The 19,185-nt window shown below is 36.7% G+C and overlaps 3 protein-coding genes across 7 annotated transcripts; all 3 read left to right on the forward strand.

Moving 5' to 3' along the window:
• The first annotated feature begins 28 nt into the window (after positions 1–28).
• Positions 29–2,707, forward strand: LOC125202769 (putative late blight resistance protein homolog R1B-12). Of its 2 annotated transcripts, none has more exons than XM_048101232.1 (2): positions 29–2,016; positions 2,284–2,707. In XM_048101232.1, the coding sequence occupies exons 1-2, from the start codon at positions 94–96 to the stop codon at positions 2,386–2,388; spliced, it is 2,028 nt and encodes a 675-aa protein (XP_047957189.1). In that variant the 5' UTR covers positions 29–93; the 3' UTR covers positions 2,389–2,707. The 2 variants fall into 2 exon arrangements, with proteins under 2 accessions (XP_047957189.1, XP_047957190.1); XM_048101233.1 differs by having other exon boundaries at positions 29–1,272.
• Positions 2,708–8,108: 5,401 nt separating this feature from the next.
• LOC125201869 (disease susceptibility protein LOV1-like) lies at positions 8,109–11,776 on the forward strand. 3 transcript variants are annotated; one of them, XM_048100157.1, is made up of 2 exons: positions 8,109–9,478; positions 11,277–11,776. In XM_048100157.1, exons 1-2 carry the CDS (start codon positions 8,243–8,245, stop codon positions 11,352–11,354), a joined length of 1,314 nt encoding a protein of 437 aa, XP_047956114.1. In that variant the 5' UTR covers positions 8,109–8,242; the 3' UTR covers positions 11,355–11,776. The 3 variants fall into 3 exon arrangements, with proteins under 3 accessions (XP_047956114.1, XP_047956113.1, XP_047956112.1); XM_048100156.1 differs by having other exon boundaries at positions 8,117–10,963; positions 11,455–11,776; XM_048100155.1 differs by having other exon boundaries at positions 8,119–10,963.
• A 2,345-nt stretch (positions 11,777–14,121) lies between these two features.
• Positions 14,122–17,002, forward strand: LOC125218242 (disease susceptibility protein LOV1-like). 2 transcript variants are annotated; one of them, XM_048119881.1, is made up of 2 exons: positions 14,122–15,439; positions 15,823–17,002. In XM_048119881.1, exons 1-2 carry the CDS (start codon positions 15,417–15,419, stop codon positions 16,856–16,858), a joined length of 1,059 nt encoding a protein of 352 aa, XP_047975838.1. In that variant the 5' UTR covers positions 14,122–15,416; the 3' UTR covers positions 16,859–17,002. The 2 variants fall into 2 exon arrangements, with proteins under 2 accessions (XP_047975838.1, XP_047975845.1); XM_048119888.1 differs by having other exon boundaries at positions 14,125–15,439; positions 16,302–17,002.
• Positions 17,003–19,185: the final 2,183 nt, after the last annotated feature.

Below are 19,185 nucleotides of genomic sequence, written 5' to 3' on the forward strand. Positions count from 1 at the left end.
ATCAAATATTATCAAGCCAAAATATAAATCATACTCTACCATTTTCATCTTGGCAATTGCATCCTATTTTTGAAAGCCTTGCTAATTTGTATAATGGCAGCATATGGTGCAGCCACTTCTCTTAAGAATACGATCCAGCATATTCTACAGTCGTCTCGCATTTCGCTGGTTCCTCCCTCTCCACAAATCTTACGACCCGCCTATCTTGCAACGCGTCGCATGCAGAAAGTTTTACTAAAATTGGACGAGACGGGCTACAGCAAGATCAGGATGAAGGTGAACGCTTTGGATGAACGGATCAAAGAGGCCATATGGGAATTCGAATATTTACTCGAATCCCATTTCACCCATCAAATTCTTCCACAGCTTGAAAGCGAGAGGGATGACTTGTCTTTCTATGTAGATCTGCAGAGTCTGCGACAGAGTGTTGATTGCTTCATCGAGAGGATGACAACGATGGAGGCAGAGTACGACATTGAACTGGCGAATATGCCTGAAGAAGAAGGCGAACCTATTTCTTCAAGGATTGATTTTGGTGGAATCAACTCAGAGATGGTTGGATTCAGTGATGAATTTGAACAAGTCAAGGATTACCTTCTTGTACAAGATCGCAGGGGCAGGGGCAGGGGTTATAATTGGTTGTTAGTGATTGGGATGGCAGGGGTTGGAAAAACAACCTTTGCTAAGAGAGTATTTGACGATCCATCCATTCAAAGACATTTTGAGCTTCGGGCATGGGTGAAAGTGGGCAGAAAATGTGAATTCGGTGAAATATTACGATGCATTCTAGCTCAAGTGGATCCCAGCACTCGCGACCAACTGCTTACCCAAGGAGACATCGGCGACGATGATTACGAGAAATTAGTTGGACTCTTGGAGAAGAGATTGAGGGATAAGAAATGTCTCATTGTGTTGGATGATGTATGGGAATCGGACACACGAGTTATGGATTACTTGCCACAAGATAATGTCCGAATCTTACTTACAAGCAGGCTAGGATTTAGAAAATCTTCATTTCTAAAACTACGCTTGTTGAACGAAGAAGAAAGTAAGAAATTACTTTGCCAGAAGGTGTTTGGTGAAGAGGTTTTTCCTCCACACCTTGAGAAATTGGGAAAAAAGATTGTACAAAAATGCGAAGGTCTTCCACTTATGATAGTCACAGTGGCAGGGCTCCTTTCCAAAGAAGAGAAGACTCCACAATTCTGGACTGAGGTAGCCGACAAACAACATAATTCAGTCTTCGTGGATGCATATAATCAAATATCAAAGGTACTTTCCCCAAGCTATGAATATTTACCTCAGTATTTGAAAATGTCTTTTCTCTATATGGGCGCTTTCCCTCCATATAGTGATATCGAAATAAACAACCTATATCGTCAGTTAAGTGCTGAGGGATTTGTTGAACCGATTGGAAAACTAACTTTGGAACATTATATGATTAACTGCTTGATAAAGCTTGCTCGATGGTATCATCTTGTTCTATTCGATCCAAATCGAAAATCTTGGTTTTCAAAGAAAGAGTTTCGTGTGCATTCTTGTTGGCAGCACTTGTGTAAGGAAGAAGCTAGTAAGATCAAGTTTTTACACGTGTTAAAAAGTTGGGAAGATGTTATGAATGACCAACGTCGGTTGTGTGCCCATAGCAACACTTTATTTGCCTTCAAACATGTGTGTGATTTGATCAAATATGATTGTGCATCCACTACTCGTTCACTCCTTTGTTATGGTCCTTATCACCAATATCCGGTGCCAATACATGCCATGGATTTCAAGTTGCTCAGAGTACTTGTTGCTGATAAGGTTCGATTTTACAATATCCCACATGAAATTCTGAAACTAGTTTGTCTAAAGTATCTTGCCCTCACTTGCAACAAAGAGCTCCCTGCTTCCATATCCAACCTTTTCAACCTTCAATTCCTGATTATCCATCCACATATGCACATTAGAAAGTGTGGAGCTTTGTCATATATGCCGGTGGAAATATGGGACATGCAAGAACTACAACATATTGAGGTATTTGGAAGAGACCTACTGACATACTTGGATTTTACATGGTTTTAGAGGGTGGTTATGTATGAATTTGATCATATTTTGTCTATTATTGGACGTGTTTATATCTACTTCTCTATTATGTTGGTATGTTGACCATTTTGTTAAGAATGTGTAGAAAAAGGTACAAAATATGTGGATGTGCAACAGCCTTGGTTTGAGACAATATTTACTAGATATTTTGAAGTCCAATCAGCCTCTAATGTATATCAATCTCTTCTTCTTCGAAAGAGCTTCGCGTGGGTATCTTGCACGCCTCAATCGGAGTTCGGTAGAAGAAGTTATGGCCGTTATACGAACACTGCGCTGTCCAGAAAATCTCACCCGGCCGGGTGAATTATTAACCTATAACTCCACCCGGCCGGGTGGCGTAATTATGCCTGCGAGATTCCAGAGAGTACCAAAGAAGTCCCACCCGGCCGGGTGAATTTCCAGTGGATTAATTCCACCCGGCCGGGTCCGTCAGTTTGGCGTTTTTTAGAGCTGAAACGCAATTTTTTGAAGAAAAGAATAAGAAGGAAGAATTAGGTCAATTCTAGGCATTCTCTACAAGCGAAAAAACACATCTCTCTCTTTGTGAAGAACTCTTGGAAGAAGATTGAAGATTCAAGCTTCAATTCCTCCGCCAATTGCAATTCGGATCATGATTTCCATTGTTTTGCTTAGTTTCTTTTTGTTTTCTACCATGAACATGAGTAACTAAACTTTTTATGTAGAATTCTTGGTGAAGATGCATTGATTTATAGTATTAATCCAATTGACTTCGTTTTTATCTTGCTCTTGCAATTGTTTGAATTATTCTTGTGCTTTTTCCTAACAATTGCTTGATCACCAATTGGGAGTGTAGGGTTTCTTAGAATAATCGAGAGATGAAATATTTAACCTTGAAAGATGAATAATTCACACCTTAATTCAATAAAACTCGGGAGAGTTGAGGTTTTGAGTGGGATCTTTTATCTAATCGAACTATTAGGAGTTAGGTCTAAGAATTAGAAGGGGACTTCAATTATTACACCTAATCTACGGATTTCTCACCTCGGGAGGGGGTTTAATCTATTTTTGTGATTGATTCAACAATTCTGGAGACTTTAAATGGTAAATCGGTTTCAATTGGGTTAGGCTATGAGTTGTGCATCGGATCCTTGAATTCTGCATATTTCTTCATCATTTTCTACAACTTGCTTCTTTGTTTTCTTGTCTAAGTTTATTTCATTCTCTAGATTTATATGTTTTCAGTAGTTGATAGTTTCACACCAAAATTCTTGATCGTCTGGATAGTAGTTGAAATTTGTTCGTGGTACTTAGGTTTACACTAAATTGTCTCTGTGGGATACGATATACTCTTGCTTGTTGTTTGCTACGATAACCCCGTACACTTGCGGGTATTAATTGGGTAAAATAAAGTTGAGTCACCTACCATGCCCTAATTCTGATGCCATTTTGGACAAACTCTACAGTCTTTGTGGTGTTGGTGCAAGGAGTTGCAGTAGAGAAATTCTCAAAAGAATCCATAATTTAAAGATCTTGGAAATTGATGTGGAGTTGAAGCCTTATGACGACGACAATGACAATAACTCTCTGATTGGCTTGGGTTTTATTTCAGAGGAACTTCAGAATTTGAACGAACTTTCATATTCTATAACAAACCCTGAGATGAAGTATGAGCCTACAATTCCTCTCTCAATGTTTCCATCAAGTCTGATAAAGTTAGTTTTGAGTGGGTTAGGGTCTCCTTGGAAGCACTTAAATGACATTGGTTCATCCCTACCAAATCTTAGGATTCTCAAATTACACCATTATGCCTTTCGAGGCCCAGAGTGGAATATAGACTCAAGGTGTTTTTTGAAACTTGGAACACTTGTAATTGAAGACACTGATTTGGTGCAATGGAGATCCCAACATGGAAGTTTGCCAAGGCTCGACTTTGTAAGCCTACAACATTGCTACAAATTACAACAACTCAATTGGACACGTGATCCCTCAATGGTCTCAACTACAATTGAGTTAGTTGAGTGCAATCCCTTAGTTGTCGCTTCTGCCATGCAATTAAGACCGAAGACTCACTTCAAAGTTCGTTGCTACTATTCTTTTTGAGATGAGAATTTCATAACAGGACTCTCAATTTGGTTAACAGGTAATCATTCCTAGCTGCATCATTTATTTTGCACAAACCACATAAATTTATTTGTTCTTATATTTATAACATGCTTTGAATACTTATGTATGCTCACATCTTATATTCATTTTCTGTTTTGCAGGCTAATGAGAGAGCAGAAGGGGATCATTTCACTTATATTACCATGTTGTTTCCCAAATCTAAGGATAGTGATTTGTTGGAATATATTATGTTTGTAACTGAATTGTTGTTGTCAATTAGATTTGTGTGAAGAATTACATGCATTTTCCCTAATCGTCTTGTGTTTTGCATGTGTAAGTGGAAATGATAAATTAAGAATCTTGATCTACCTATATTCATGTTTCAAGACTCAAGCAGTGAAGTGAATTGATATGTAAATTTGGAGGGGAGAAGTAAGATATAGTAATGTATGTTCTTTTAGCTAAAGTAACTTCAATAATTGAGCTGGTATGGTTAAAATTAAACTATACTAGTGGACAAATTGAATTTGTCAAAAAGCAAGACATAGTATAAATTCTTTAACTTAATGAAGATTATAGTAATATATCGATCACAATTATTGATGCTATTGTCCTCTTGCTTTGCTCGAGAATCATGAAATATGTTAATTACCAAAATCGAAAAAAAAAGGTTGAACATATGCTTATGGGGAAGTGAGAAATTGAGTTGGATACCTCCAAAGTGATTAAACTATACATTATCTCTCGATTCCAATAACTTAATTCAAGATTATATTTAAAATATACTACCTCCGTCCCCCAAAATTTGATACACTTTACCATTTCGGTCCGTCCCTAAAAATTTGATACATTTCACTTTTACCATTTTTAGTAGTGGACCCCATATTCCACTAACTCATTCCTACTCACATTTTATTATAAAACTAATACTTTAAAAAAGGACTCACATCCCACCAACTTTTTCAACTCACATTCCATTACATTCTTAAAACTCGTGTCGAGTCAAAGTGTATCAAATTTTGGGGGACGGAGGTAGTACTAGTGGACATAAAAGTTGCCAAAAAGCAAGGTACAATATAAATTCCACCAACTTAATTCAAGATTATAGTTTTTTTAATCGCAATTATTGGTGTGCTATTGTCCTACTGGTTTGCTGCAAGAGTCATGAAATATGTTAATCAACAAAATTTGCTACCGAAAATGAAAAAAAAAAAAAAAGTTGAATTATTTGAGTTGGATTCCACCACCATTACCTCCTCCCTCTTCACCACCAACCTACCGCCGTGGCCAACTCCTCCCTCTTTACCACCACCTCCGCCGCCACTAAATCTCTACTACAACGCCTAATATCATATATTTTGCTGTGTCTGATACTTCATATAACGATTGGGTGATGGCGGCTTATGGTGCTGCGATTTCTCTCAAGAATACGATTCAGAGTAACAATAGTCTCGTATTTTGCCGGTTCCTCCCTCTCCACAAATCTTACAACCGGCCTATGATGCCATGTGTCGCTTGCAGGAAACTCTGTTATGTTTGGACGACATCGGCTACAGCAAGATCAGGACGAAGGTGAACGATTTGGATGAACAAACCAAAGTGGTCATATGGGAATTCGAAGATTTACTAGAATCTCGCGTGTATGAGCAGATTCTTCCACAACTCAGAAAGCTCATCATCGGGAGGTGAGAGAGATCACTTGTCTTTCTATGTAGATCTGCAGAGTCTGCTACAGAGTATTGATTGCTTGGTCGAGAGAGTGACAACGATGGAGGTAGAGTACGAATGTACGATGTTGAACTGCTAAATATGCCAGAAGAAGAAGGCGAACCTATTTCCTATAGAATTGATTTTCAGGGAATCAACTCAAGAATGGTTGGATTCTCACTGGAATTTGAACTTCTCAACTATAATCTTCTTGAATATGAAGAGAACTGCTTTGTGATTATTGGGATGGCAGGAGTTGGAAAGACTACTTTTGCTAAGAAAGTATTTGACGATCCATCAATTCAGAGACATTTCAAGCTTCGAGCATGGGTCAAAGTGGGCAGAAAATGCGATATCCATGAAACATTACGATGCATTCTTTCATATTCTTGCAATATAGTAATAATGAGATCCCTTAGTCGAACTTTTCAACATCGTGATCTTGATTTTTGAGTACATTGTAATGTTTACCCCTTTCAAGATGAAATTCCATTTGTTCTTGTTAATATTGTGTTGGAAAGATCACATTTTATTTTTCTACATATTGGTTTAATTGTGTGATGATATAATTTTTTTATTTGCATGTTTTAGAAGCTCTCTACAAGAGCAATGTATGGATTTAGATGAAATTCTTATATTTAGTTTAACTTGATGCCTCACTTTTGTCAACCTATCGCTACAATAAAATGTCACATGTGTGTCAAAATATTTCATTTTGTAGTCAATTTGGGCGAATAACTGGTTTCATTTACAAGTATTTTGAGCCCATTATTTTATGGGGCCTTTAAAATAAAGATCTATTTGTCTAGGAAAAAGAGAGTTGTAAAATTTAATCCAAACCTTCATGCTTACAAGAAAAACTATATGACTTCAAAATAGAGTTGCAAACTACTAGCTCCGTCCACGAATAAGAGTCTCGTTTATTTTTTGTATTTGTTTTATAAAAATGATACTACTAATAAATAGTTAAAATGCAGAAATGATAAAGTAAGATTCTCTCTCATTTTACCATTTCTCCACTTTAACAATCATTTTTATAAAATAAGTGCAAAAAAGTAAACGAGACTCCTATTCGTAGTCGGAGGTGATATTTTGCAATGATTATAGAGAGTTGCAAACTATTTCGTAATAATTTTTTTGGCCAAACTTTTTTATATAATTTAGTTCTTCAATGAAAGTTTTCTGTTCTCCCCGTATTTAGTGCTGAAGAATAATGAATTTGTTTTATGTATCATATTACTTATTTTTGGTTAACAAACTAACGATGTTTAAACTATTTAATAGAATGTATTAACTTAAAACAAAAGTTTTTATATAATTTATGTAAATTTAAAACATTAATAAACATTTGCTGATGGAGTTGAATTTATTTTAGATTAGGAAAAAACTTTCTAACGTCTATTTCAACCTATAAAAATATCTAAATAATAATAATAATAACAATAATAAATTTTGTTTTTCAACATGTAAGATATTTTACATAAAGTAGTAAAATTTCTCCGGTAAATATGAGCGGATATTGTTCACGAATTATTTTACATGGACATGAGTCACATACTTCTCCCAAGTAATACGACATTGACTTAGATCAAAATAGTTAAATGATAATAAAGTACATACCACAATTAGACCTGCCCAAGGTTTATCGAACCGGCGGTTAAAACCGAAACCGTAACCGTCGGTTACGGTTGCGAATCGAAACCGTGAGAATTTATCCGAACCGAAACCGTCGATTTTTGAACCGTGGTTCGGTTCAGGTTCAAAAATTTTCGAACCGAAACCGTGCCGGAACCGCCGGTTCCGCGCGGTTTCAAACCGGAACCGGAAAACCGTGAAACAAAGCTGGAACCGCAAAAAACCGGCGGTTTGGAACCGTGAAAAAGTTTAAAATGACCGGAAAACCGCCGGTTCGGAACCGAAACCGAAACTAGCGGTTTTGGAACCGAAACCGTAACCGCGAAACACCCTCGCGGTTCGGTTCCGGTTCAACAATTTCCAAAACCGAAACCGGCGGTTCCGAACCGTAACCGCCGGTTCCTGAACCGTGGGCACCTCTAACCACAATATCATCAATACAGTGATATTGATTCAGACAGCCTTCTCTTCCATCGTATTCGAGGAAAATTCAAAGGCCATAAATTTCTTTTCTCTTGCCAACTTGTAGACATGAAATTTGTCGAGAAGCAATATAACAAAAGTTTGAAATATCCAATTGATTGAACGATGACTGCTAATTTCACTTATCCAATTGCAGTCCACAAAATCAAAAATTCAAATATCCAGCCAGTCAGCCACCACCACCAACAATTTTCATTCTCAATTTCTCCTATATCTCCTAACACTCCACTATTCTGCAGTGTTTAATAATTCATATTCCAATTGGGTGATGGCGGCTTATGGTGCTGCGGTTTCTCTCAAGAATACCATTCAGAATCTTCTACAATTTCGCATCTCGCTGATTCCTCCCTCTCCACATATCTTACAATCCGCCTATGATGCTATGTGTTGCTTGCAGAAAGTTCTGAGAATATTGGACCGCACTGGCTACAACAAGATCAGGATGAAGGTGAATGCTTTGGACGAACAAATCAAAGAGGTCATATGGGACTTCGAAGATATACTAGAATCCCATGTCTCTGGTCAGATTCTTACACAACTCGAAAGCTCACGCGGTGAGAGAGATCACCTGTCTTTCTCCGTAGATGTGCGGAGCCTACAGCGCTGTGCTGATTACTTACTCGAGAGGTTGACGGCGATGGAGGTGGAGTATGGTGTTGAACTGGAGATTATGCCTGAAGAAGAAGGCGAACTCATTTCCTCAAGAATTGATTTTGCTGGAATCAACTCAGAGATGGTTGGATCGTCTGAGGAATTTGAACGAGTCTGGGATTATCTACTTGCAGAAGAAGAAGATGTTATTAACTGGATATCTGTTATTGGGATGGCAGGGGTTGGAAAGACAACTATGGCGAAGAAAGTATTCGATGATCCATCTATCCAGACACATTTCGAGCTTCGAGCATGGGTCAAAGTGGGCAGAAAATGTGAATCCAATGAAACATTACGATGCATTCTAGCTCAACTGGATCCCAACATTCGCCATCAAATGCTTACCCAAGGAGAGGGCGACGACAACTTTGAGAAATTAGTTGGAGTTTTGGAAGAGAGATTGAAGAATAAGAAATGTCTCATTGTGTTGGATGATGTATGGGAATGGGACACACGACTAATGGAGAGATTGTCACAAGAGAATGTTCGAATCTTGCTTACTAGTAGGCTAAGATTTGATGAAAAATCTCCATCCTTTCGTAGAGAGAATTATTTAATCAAACTTCGAAGTTTGTTAAGAGATAAAGGATCTCCATTTCAAGTAGTAAGCTTGTTGAATGATGAAGAAGGTAAAAAATTACTAGGTGAGAAGGTGTTCGGTGAGAAGGGTTTTCCTACTGAGCTAGATAAATTGGGAGAGAAGATTGCTAAAAAATGTGAAGGTCTTCCACTTATGATAGTCACAATTGCAGAGCTCCTAGCTAAAGAAGACAAGACCCCAGAATTCTGGACTGAGGTAGCCGAAAAACAACATAATTCCGTCTTCGAGGATGCATATGATCAAATATCTAAGGTACTTTTCCCAAGCTATGAATACTTGCCTCAGTATCTAAAAATGCACTTTCTCTATTTGGGAGCTTTCCCTCCATATAGTAATATAGATGCAATAAAGCTCTTCGATCTTATGAAAGCGGAAGGGTTTGTTGAACCGATTGAAGCAAACACATTCAAAGATTATACAACAGAATGCGTTGAAAAGCTTTCTGACTCGTATCATCTTATTCTATACGGAGCAAATCCAAGATTTAGGTTTTCAAGCAACAATTTTCGCGTGCATTCTTGCTGGCAGCACTTGTGTAGGAAAGAAGCTAGTAAGACCAAGTTTTTGCATATTTTACAAAGTTGTGATGATGTTGTGAAAGATCAGCGTCGTTTGGGTGCCCATTGCAACACTCTATTTGCCTTCCAGAAAGTGTATAATTCAATAAAAAGTGACTGTGCATCAACAGTCCGTTCTCTCCTTTGCCATGGTCCTTATCACCAATATCCTGTGCCAATACATGCTATGGATTTCAAGTTACTCTCGGTACTAGATGCTCTCAATGTCCGTTTTTACCATGTTCCACTTGAAATTCTGAAACTAGTTTGTCTAAAGTACCTTGCACTAACTTGCAACAACGAGCTTCCGGGTTCCATATCCAACCTTTTCCACCTTCAATCATTGATTATTGGACAACATACGAATATTAAAACGCGTGGTAGTCACTCATATATGCCAGTGGAAATATGGGACATGCAAGAACTACAACATATTGGTATCTATGGAAGAGACCTACCCACTCCCAACTCTGATGCTACATTAGACAAACTTACCATGGTTATGGGTGTGAGTGCAAAGAGTTGCACTAGTGAAATTCTCAAAAGAATCCCTAATTTAGAGGATATAGTAATCCGCATGGAGTTGAAGCCTTATGATGACGATGATGATGTTGATTATTGCAACACACTAAGTACCCTGGGTAATATATCTGTAGAACTCCAGAAGTTGAACCGACTTGTGTATGTTGTAAGGAACCCTGAGATGAAGTATGAGTTAATGGTTCCTCTTCAAATGTTCCCATCAAGTCTGACATTTTTGCGGTTGAGTGGGTTAGGGTGTCCATGGAAGCACATAAATGACATTTGTTCGCAGCTACCAAATCTTACACGTCTCTTCCTAGAAGAGTATGCCTTTAGAGGTCCGGTGTGGGAGATCGAATCAGGATGCTTTTTGAAACTTGAGAGACTTGTAATTGAAGACGCTGATTTGGTAATATGGAGTGCTCAACAAGGAAGCCTCCCAATGCTTAAGCTCCTGAGGTTAGGTCATTGCTACAAATTACTAATGATCGATTGGAGGCGTGATCCATCAATGGGCCAAGCAACAATTGAATTAGTTGAGTGCAATCCCTTAGTTCTCGTTCCCACCAGCCTTTTACCCGCAGAGCTCTTCACAGTTCGTTACTCATTTTCCTTTTTAGATGCGACGTAATAGCTATACTCTCAGCTTGGTTAACAGGTTAGCCTTCCTACATCATCTAATTTGCTTAAACCACATCAGTTCACTTCTTTTTTTAAACAAAATGTTTGTGCTTGTAAATACTTGATGTGTTTTTGTTATATTTTGCTGTAGCATGTGTGTTTTAGGTTGATGGTTGATCTTCTTTTACTAGCTAGGCTATGAATGAGAGAATTTTTACATCGTTTTTATGCGGCTTGGGTTGCTATAACTCGGAAACCCAACACAGTACCAAAGATATCAACCACATGCTCATATACGATTGTTGTTTAAATCACTTACCATGTATTGAATATTCATCAATTGTTTTCAGGCAATTAAGACAGCAGAAGGGTTGAGGTGCCACATTATCCCATCATTTCACTTGTATTACCATGTTTTTTTATGTTAATTTAAGAGTATTGGTTTGTTGTAATTAAAGAGTATTGGTTTGTTATATGTTGTTGAGGATTATGTTTGATTTGTCTGGAAACATTTGATACTGGTAGTAGCATCGGGTGACAGCAACGAGGATGAAACAGGAGCTGGTGATGAGTGGAAGAAGCTGGGACGTCCGAAGAGGCAATCAAAGAAGCCCGTGCAACTTCAGGATTAAGTTTCTTGTTGTTTTCGATATTTTATTATTAATGTCTAGCTGAACTATTTTTATTTTAAACAATTTGAGTCGAGCGTATTATAAGCTCCGTTTCGGGTTTTCTTGTTGGTTCTTTCCCGGAATGATCGAGTCGAACCAAACCTAGGGTCCTTAGTTATTATAAATAGGGATTCTGTGCATTGAAACTCATTCATTCAATAAATCAGAATTTACCTAAAGATCTTGCCCCAATATTTAAAAATGTTTTTCCTCTATTGGGAGCTTTCCCACCATATAGTGATATTAAGATCTTCAATCTTATGAGTGATGAGAGACTTTTTGAACCGATTGGAGAACAAAATTTGTTGGATTTTGTTGAGGATTATGAAACATGAATGTTAATTTATGTTTGATTTGCGTGAAAACGTTACATGTAATTCAAGGATTATATATTACCTCTCCGCGTTGTACATGATTTCATTTGTATTACGTACCATGTTTTTTTTTCTATATTTAAGAATATTTGTTGAATTTTGTTGAGGATTGTGAAACCTAAATTCAAGAATTCTATATATATACATCTCCATTGTGCATGGTTTACTTTGTTTCGATTTTATATTTAATCTGTTAATGCTTTTCTATATACTAGTTGTTTGAAATGCACATATTCTTGGGAGTAATATCTTAATGAGATCACTATGTGACCTTGGTGTTATTTTATGAAATTCCACCAGTTTCTTGTGAATATATATTTGATTACGTGTTATAATGGTTTGCATGAAATTATTGTATTTGCTCTTTATAAAAATATGTTTTGTATATAAACATAATACTCCCTTTGTCCCAGCTAATTAAATTGGATCCTATTATTTTTTTAAAGTCCTAACTATATCGAGTATTTCTCTTTTTTAATAAAAAATAAAACATCTCATTATTGATACCTTATTTGATCATTTACTTTAATATCTCTTATTCTATTCCTTTATCATATTTATTTTATTCTACTTTAAGAAATAAAACATCTACTTTATTTCATCATTTACTTTAATATCTCTTACTCTATTCCTTTATCATATTTATTTTATTCTACTTGATTTTAATCTATTTATGCCTAAAAGTTTTGCTCCAAGATGCATGAAGTCAACAAGATAACACAATAGTACGATAGTGACATTCGTTCATTTCTGTTTGGGCCTATAACTGGTCAGTACACAAGTATTTTAGGCCCATATTTTTATGGGGCCTTTAAATGCAGATCCAATTTCACTCGGAAAAAGAGAGCAATAAAATTAAATCACTCGACCGTTCGCAGAGTGGAGAGCCAAGACATATAAATTATACCCAGTAACATATCTATAGAAGTATCCAATGAATAAATTGTTTTAAAATACTACCTCCATTCCATTATTCAATTATAAGTGAATTGTTTTTCTTTTTAGGATATACACTAGAGGTACCACGGTTCAAGAACCTCCGGTTCAGGTTCGAAAAAATGCCGAACCTGAACCGGCCCGCCGAGGTTCCGGCGGTTCTGGTTCTTGAACCGGTTGTTCAAGACCGGTGGTTTCCAGACGGTTCCGGGCTGGTTCCGGTTTGGACCGCCGGTTCAAGTTCATTTTTTTTAAATTTTTTTTTTTAAATTATTCATTTATAGTACTAATTACAAATTACACCTTGTAGTTGTAGTCTTTTACTATCGAATAAATAAATAAAACGAGAATGACAATTGATAAATAGAGTAGAAGTCGACGTTGGAGTTGGACAATTGGAATTTTATTGATACAATTATACAAATTTGAACGATATGTCGATATTATAAATACAAATGTTGAAAATTGAAATTACAAAAGAGTCAAAAGACTTAATACATAACATAATACATGCTTGTTAGCTTGTAATTGTGTAATAATTTAAATAAAAAAACTTGAAGTAAAAAACAATAAATTATAAACTTGAAGCCTGCCGAAACCGGCAAACCGCCGGTTACGGTTCTTTATTTCTTGAGAGCCTGAACCGGCCCGTCGGCACCGCCGAACCTTATCCGGTTCCGAACCGTCACCGCGGTTCCGGTTCACGGTTCCGAACCGCCTCAGCCGGGCCGGTTCGGTTTGGTGACATCTAATGTACTCCTTCCGTTCATGAATATGAGTCCCGTTTTTCCATTTAGGTCCGTCCACGAATAGAAATCCTGGTTCATAATGACCATAAATAATATATAGACCCACATTCCACTAACTCATTTCACTAACATATCATTTAAAAATAATATATACAAGTGGGATCTCTATTCCACTAACTTTCTTCCACCCACTTTTTTTAATATTTCTTAAAACCCGTACCGAATAGAAATGAGACTCATATTAATGGACGGAGGAAGTTCACTCTAAATAAAATATTTTTAAAAATAAAAACACAACTCTTTCTACCTTTTTCTTTTGTCTTATTTTATCCTCATCACTTAACTCGTAAAATAACACCACAAAAAATTCAATACGAGAATAGAAGTGCTCTGTATAACAGAGGGAGTAGTATTATATTGGCCACTGGTCATAATTACATAAAATAAGAACATTGACCTTATCAATAATGCACATTAATTTAACTATGGACATCACTAATTGAGACAAGGGCAACACCACCACCTACCGTCGCCACCAACTCCTCCCTCTTCTCCACCACACCACCAACTCTTCAATATTGAGCTAGCTTAGCAGTGTTTGATAATTCATCATTCAGTTGGGTGATGGCAGCTTATGGTGCAGCGGTTTCTCTCAAGAATACCATTCAGAGTATTCTACAATCGTCTCGCTATTCGTTGGTTCCTCCATCTCCACAAATCTTACAACCGGCCTACGATGCCATGGCTCGGTTGCAGGAAGTTCTGCTAAAATTGGATGAGACGAGCTGCTGCAAGATCAGGACGAAGGTGAATGCTTTGGATGACCGAATCAAAGAGGTCATATGGGAATTCGAAGATTTGCTCGAATCTCGTTTCTATGATCAGATTCTTCCACAACTCGAAAGCGTCAGAGGTCACTTGTCTTTCTCTGTAGATCTGCAGAGTCTGCGGCAGAGTGTTGACTGCTTCGTAGAGAGGGTGACAGAGATGGTGGCAGAGTACGTTATTGAACTGGCGAATATGCCTGAAGAAGATAGTGAACCTACTTATTTAAGGATTGGTTTTAGTGGAATCAATTCAAAGATGGTTGGATTGTCTAATCAGTTTGAAGAAGCCAAGAATGGTCTTCTTTTCCCGCAAGCGGAAAGGAATTGGTTATTGGTAACTGGGATGGTTGGGATTGGAAAGACAACTCTGGCTAAGAAAGTATTTGATGATGCATCCATTCAAAGACATTTCGAACTTCGAGCATGGGTCAGAGTGGGCAGAAAATGCGAATCCTATGAAACATTACGATGCATTCTAGCTCAGGTGGATCCCAACAACCACTACCAAATGCTTGCTGATCAAGGAGAAGGTGGTGATGACTACCACCAATTAGTTGGATTCCTGAAAATGATACTGTGGGGTAAGAAATGTCTCATTGTGTTGGATGATGTATGGGAATGGGACGCGCGACTAATGGGTGACTTGCCACGAGAGAATGTTCAAGTCCTCATGACAAGCAGGCTAACACTTAAAGAGTCTCCACTTTTAACACTATGCTTGTTATGAACAAAGTAAGGCATTACTTGGTGAACAGGTGTTCGGTGAAGACGGTTTTCCTCCTGACCTTGAGGAATTGGGAGAGGAGATTGCCAAAAAATGTGAAGGTCTCCCGCTTATGATAGTCACAGTAGCTGAGTTCCTATCCAAAGAAGACAAGACCACTGAAAACTGGACTGAGATTGTTAGAAAACAACATAATTCCGTCTTTGTGGATGCATATAATCAAATCTCCGAGGTATTTTTCCCAAGCTATGATTACTTACATCAATATTTGAAAATGGTCTTTTTGTATTTTGGGGCTAGCCCTCCATATAGTGATGTTGACATGCGCAACAGATTCCATCAGTTAAGTGCCGAGGGGTTTCTTGAACCGAATTTGGGAGCAAACAATTTGGATGAGTTTATTGCCATGTGCGATTATGAGTTACTTCAAAGCTATAATCTACTTCTATCTATGACGTTTCCATTTAAAGGGTGTCGTGTTCATTCTTGTTGGAAGTACATGTGTAGAAAAGAAGCTAGTAAGATCAAGTTTTTACATGTTTTACAAAGTACTGATGATGATATGAAAGACCAACGTCGATTGTGTGCTCATTGCAATACTTTATTTGCCTTCAGAGAAGTGTATGATTCAATAAAAAGTGATTGCTCATCCACTTCCCGTTCTCTCCTCTGTTTTGGTCCCTATCACCAATATCCTGTGCCTATTCATGCCATGGATTTCAAGTTGCTAAGGTTACTAGATGCTGTTACAGTCCGATTTTATTATATCCCACTTGAAATTATGAAGATAGTTAGTCTAAAGTACCTTGCTCTAACTTGCAATGGAGAACTCCCTACTTCTATAGCCAACCTTTTTCAGCTTCAATCATTGACTATCGAACAACATATGAACGTTAAAAAGCGTGGGGTTCACTCATATATGCCATTGGAAATATGGGATATGCAAGAACTGCAACGTATTGAAATCTTGGGGAGAGACTTACCAACCCCTAATTCAGATGCTACTTTGGACAAACTCATCAAGCTTTGTGGTGTGAGTGCAAAGAGTTGCACTAGAGAAATTCTCAAAAGAATTCCAAATTTACATGTTTTAGGTATTCAACTTGAGGTGAGGCCTTATGATGATGTCGATGATGGCAACCCATTGAGTGGCTTGGATTATTTCGCAGAAGAACTTCGGAATTTGAAGCTTCTTATATGTGAAGTACAGAATCCTGATCTGAAGTACGAGTATATGGTTCCTTTTTCAATGTTTCCATCAAGCCTGATATCATTGGAGTTGAGTGGCATAGGGTGTCCATGGAAGCTTATTAGTGACATTGGTCTGTTTCTACCCAATCTTAAGCAGCTCATTCTAGATCTATATGCCTTTCGAGGTCCAGAGTGGGATATAGAATCACAATGTTTTCCCAAACTTGAGTCACTTATAATCAATGATACCGATTTGGTGCGATGGAGAGGTCAACCTGGAAGCCTCCCATGGCTTGAGGTCCTGATCGTACAACATTGCTACAAATTACAAGAGCTTGACTGGACGCGTGATCCATCAATGGCCACAACTTCAATTTTTTTAATTGACTGCAATCCCTTAGTTCTCTCTTCTGCCATGCGATTACCGAGATGTCGAGTTTATACGTACTCTTCGTTATGAGATTGGAATTCGTATCCGAACTCTCAACTTGGATAACTGGTTAGCCTTCCCATTTATTTATTTTAATTTGCACATACCATATAAATTAATTTAAACTAAAATGTTTGTGCTAGTGATTCAAACCTGACAGTGTTTTTTTGTTAAGTATATATCATACTATTGTATGTGTGTTTTAGGTTGTTGGCTGCTCTTTTCTTTACAACTTTGTGTATGAATGTGGATTTGAAATCTAAAATAAGAGATGTTTTTTGTGGGTTGCTAGGGACTTGGAAGCCCAACATAAGGACAAAAGATTATATGGTAGTGGTTAATTTAAAGCACTTAACTTTTTGATTTGCTAAATTTGGTCAACGATTATGAACTTTGTAACCGAAACTGTCGTCAGTTTGATTCCTGTGTGTGTGTGTGTGTGAAAACATTACATTCATCTTTAATTTCTATGTTTGAAGGATTATATATGGCCTTTATGCAACTATGCATGATTTTCAGCTAGTTTTTATATTATGGTGAATTAGTTTATTAATATGGGGCATGTTGAATTTTTGGCTTAACAAGATTGCTAGGATGATCATTTTGCTATCTTGTGCTAAGTAGTTGTTTGATACAAATATCTTTTCCACTTCATTCAATTTTTATTTATGTTAATTTGTTTTTTATTATCATAATAATAGACTGCACATGCTTTAATACAAAATTGATTACATAGTTAATATAAAATGAAAATTGATTAAAATATTATTTTCCTAAAATAGGAACTAATTTTGGTGGAACGTGACATTCGTAAATGAATGTAGTATAATGGGCTTACGTATTTAATTTACTTTTTTTTTTATCAATATAGGGCTAAAAATGGATTGGGCCGATAACTGGTGATATAAAAGTATTTTTGGTCCATTACTATTGCGCTTTTCAAATGAACCCAAGTAAAATTTGGTACGTTTCATAGTAATAGAGTCATTTCCCTTTTTTAGTAAAAGTTAACACATCTTTCCACACCTACTTTACTCTCTCTTACTTTTTTCTCTCTTCATCTCTCTACCTTTTTTCATTTTCCACTTTATTCTTCATTTACTTAACTCACATAACACAATTTTTCTTAATCTCCGTGCCAAAAAGAAACGCCTCCATTACTATGGAACGGAGGGAGTACTAGAGTAGTGATAAAATGAAAATTTATATATTGTACAAACTCAAAACTCCTCAACACAGCTTCAACACTGTTTCAATACAATATCAACACAGTGTAAAATTTCAAGATTTTAATGTCAATACAGTATCAACACAATATCAACACAACATCAATCATTGACTACCGTTGAAATTTTGTTGACATTTTCCTATTGATGTTTTTTTGTAATCTGTTGACATTTTTCAATGATCCAGAACATAGTTTTGAGTTTGTACAATATTTAGAGTTTTTATTTGATCACATTCCTATATTACGGAGTACTATATATTTCCTCTTTGTCCCATGTTACTTGAGACACTTCTTTTTTACACTCGTTTTGAAAAAATTATAATGAATAGTTAAAGGGGAGTGAGTGTAAAATAAGAGAGAGAATACGAACGAGAAGACTTTCATCTACATTACTTTACTTTCTCTTTACTTTAACTATTTTTATCATTTTTCTAATACGAGTGCAAAAAAAAATGACTCAAGTAATGTGGGACAAGGGAGTATAACCTTTCCGCATGCATTTCACTGTATTAAGTTAACATATATTTCAAATTCTTGTGATATAATACTCCCTCCGTCTCACTCAAGATGTCCACATTCTTGAGTGACATGGGATTTTAGGAAGATAGGTGGAACAAGTTGAGAGAAAAAAAGATAATAATTTAACTAAGAGTGAGAAGAGAGAGATTTATTTTCAAATGTAAAAAGTGGACATCCAGAGTAGGATAAACTAAACTAAAAAGAAATGGACAATCTTGAGTTGGGACAAAGTTCATCAATTGCCAATTGGAAGTAAAGAGAACTTTATGTGTACAATACATGGATTAACTTTTTGTCACAATTTGGGCCTGTGACTGAGTTGGGCCTAGACTGGGCATATATATATTTGTTTTATCTACAATTTAATTTAATTTAATTTAATTTATCTGATTTGAACATATTTTATTCTTTTTTAAAGGAAAAATTCCCGGTAATTATGGAAGCATCTGAGACAATCTTCATTAATAAATTCAGTCAAGCTTTGAATGAAACGAAGTTCAGAAATCAAGTATACACTAATCGAAAAATAGATTTGTTTTATCAATCATTAATTGATAACATGTGCAGCGCTGACGTTGTCTAGAGAATCCACACTTCACCACCTAGACAG

The sequence above is a fragment of the Salvia hispanica genome, chromosome 1 (genome assembly GCF_023119035.1).
Source record: "Salvia hispanica cultivar TCC Black 2014 chromosome 1, UniMelb_Shisp_WGS_1.0, whole genome shotgun sequence".
NCBI lineage: Eukaryota > Viridiplantae > Streptophyta > Magnoliopsida > Lamiales > Lamiaceae > Salvia > Salvia hispanica.

Coding starts and splice junctions, on each gene's coding strand:
- LOC125201869 (XM_048100156.1), top strand. CDS start 8,243: ATGGCGGCTTATGGTGCTGCGGTTTCTCTCAAGAATACCATTCAGAAT.
- LOC125202769 (XM_048101232.1), top strand. CDS start 94: ATGGCAGCATATGGTGCAGCCACTTCTCTTAAGAATACGATCCAGCAT. Junction 2,017..2,283: donor AAGAACTACAACATATTGAG/GTATTTGGAAGA, acceptor CTTCTTCGAAAG/AGCTTCGCGTGGGTATCTTG.
- LOC125218242 (XM_048119881.1), top strand. CDS start 15,417: ATGCATATAATCAAATCTCCGAG. Junction 15,440..15,822: donor CATATAATCAAATCTCCGAG/GTATTTTTCCCA, acceptor ATTTGCCTTCAG/AGAAGTGTATGATTCAATAA.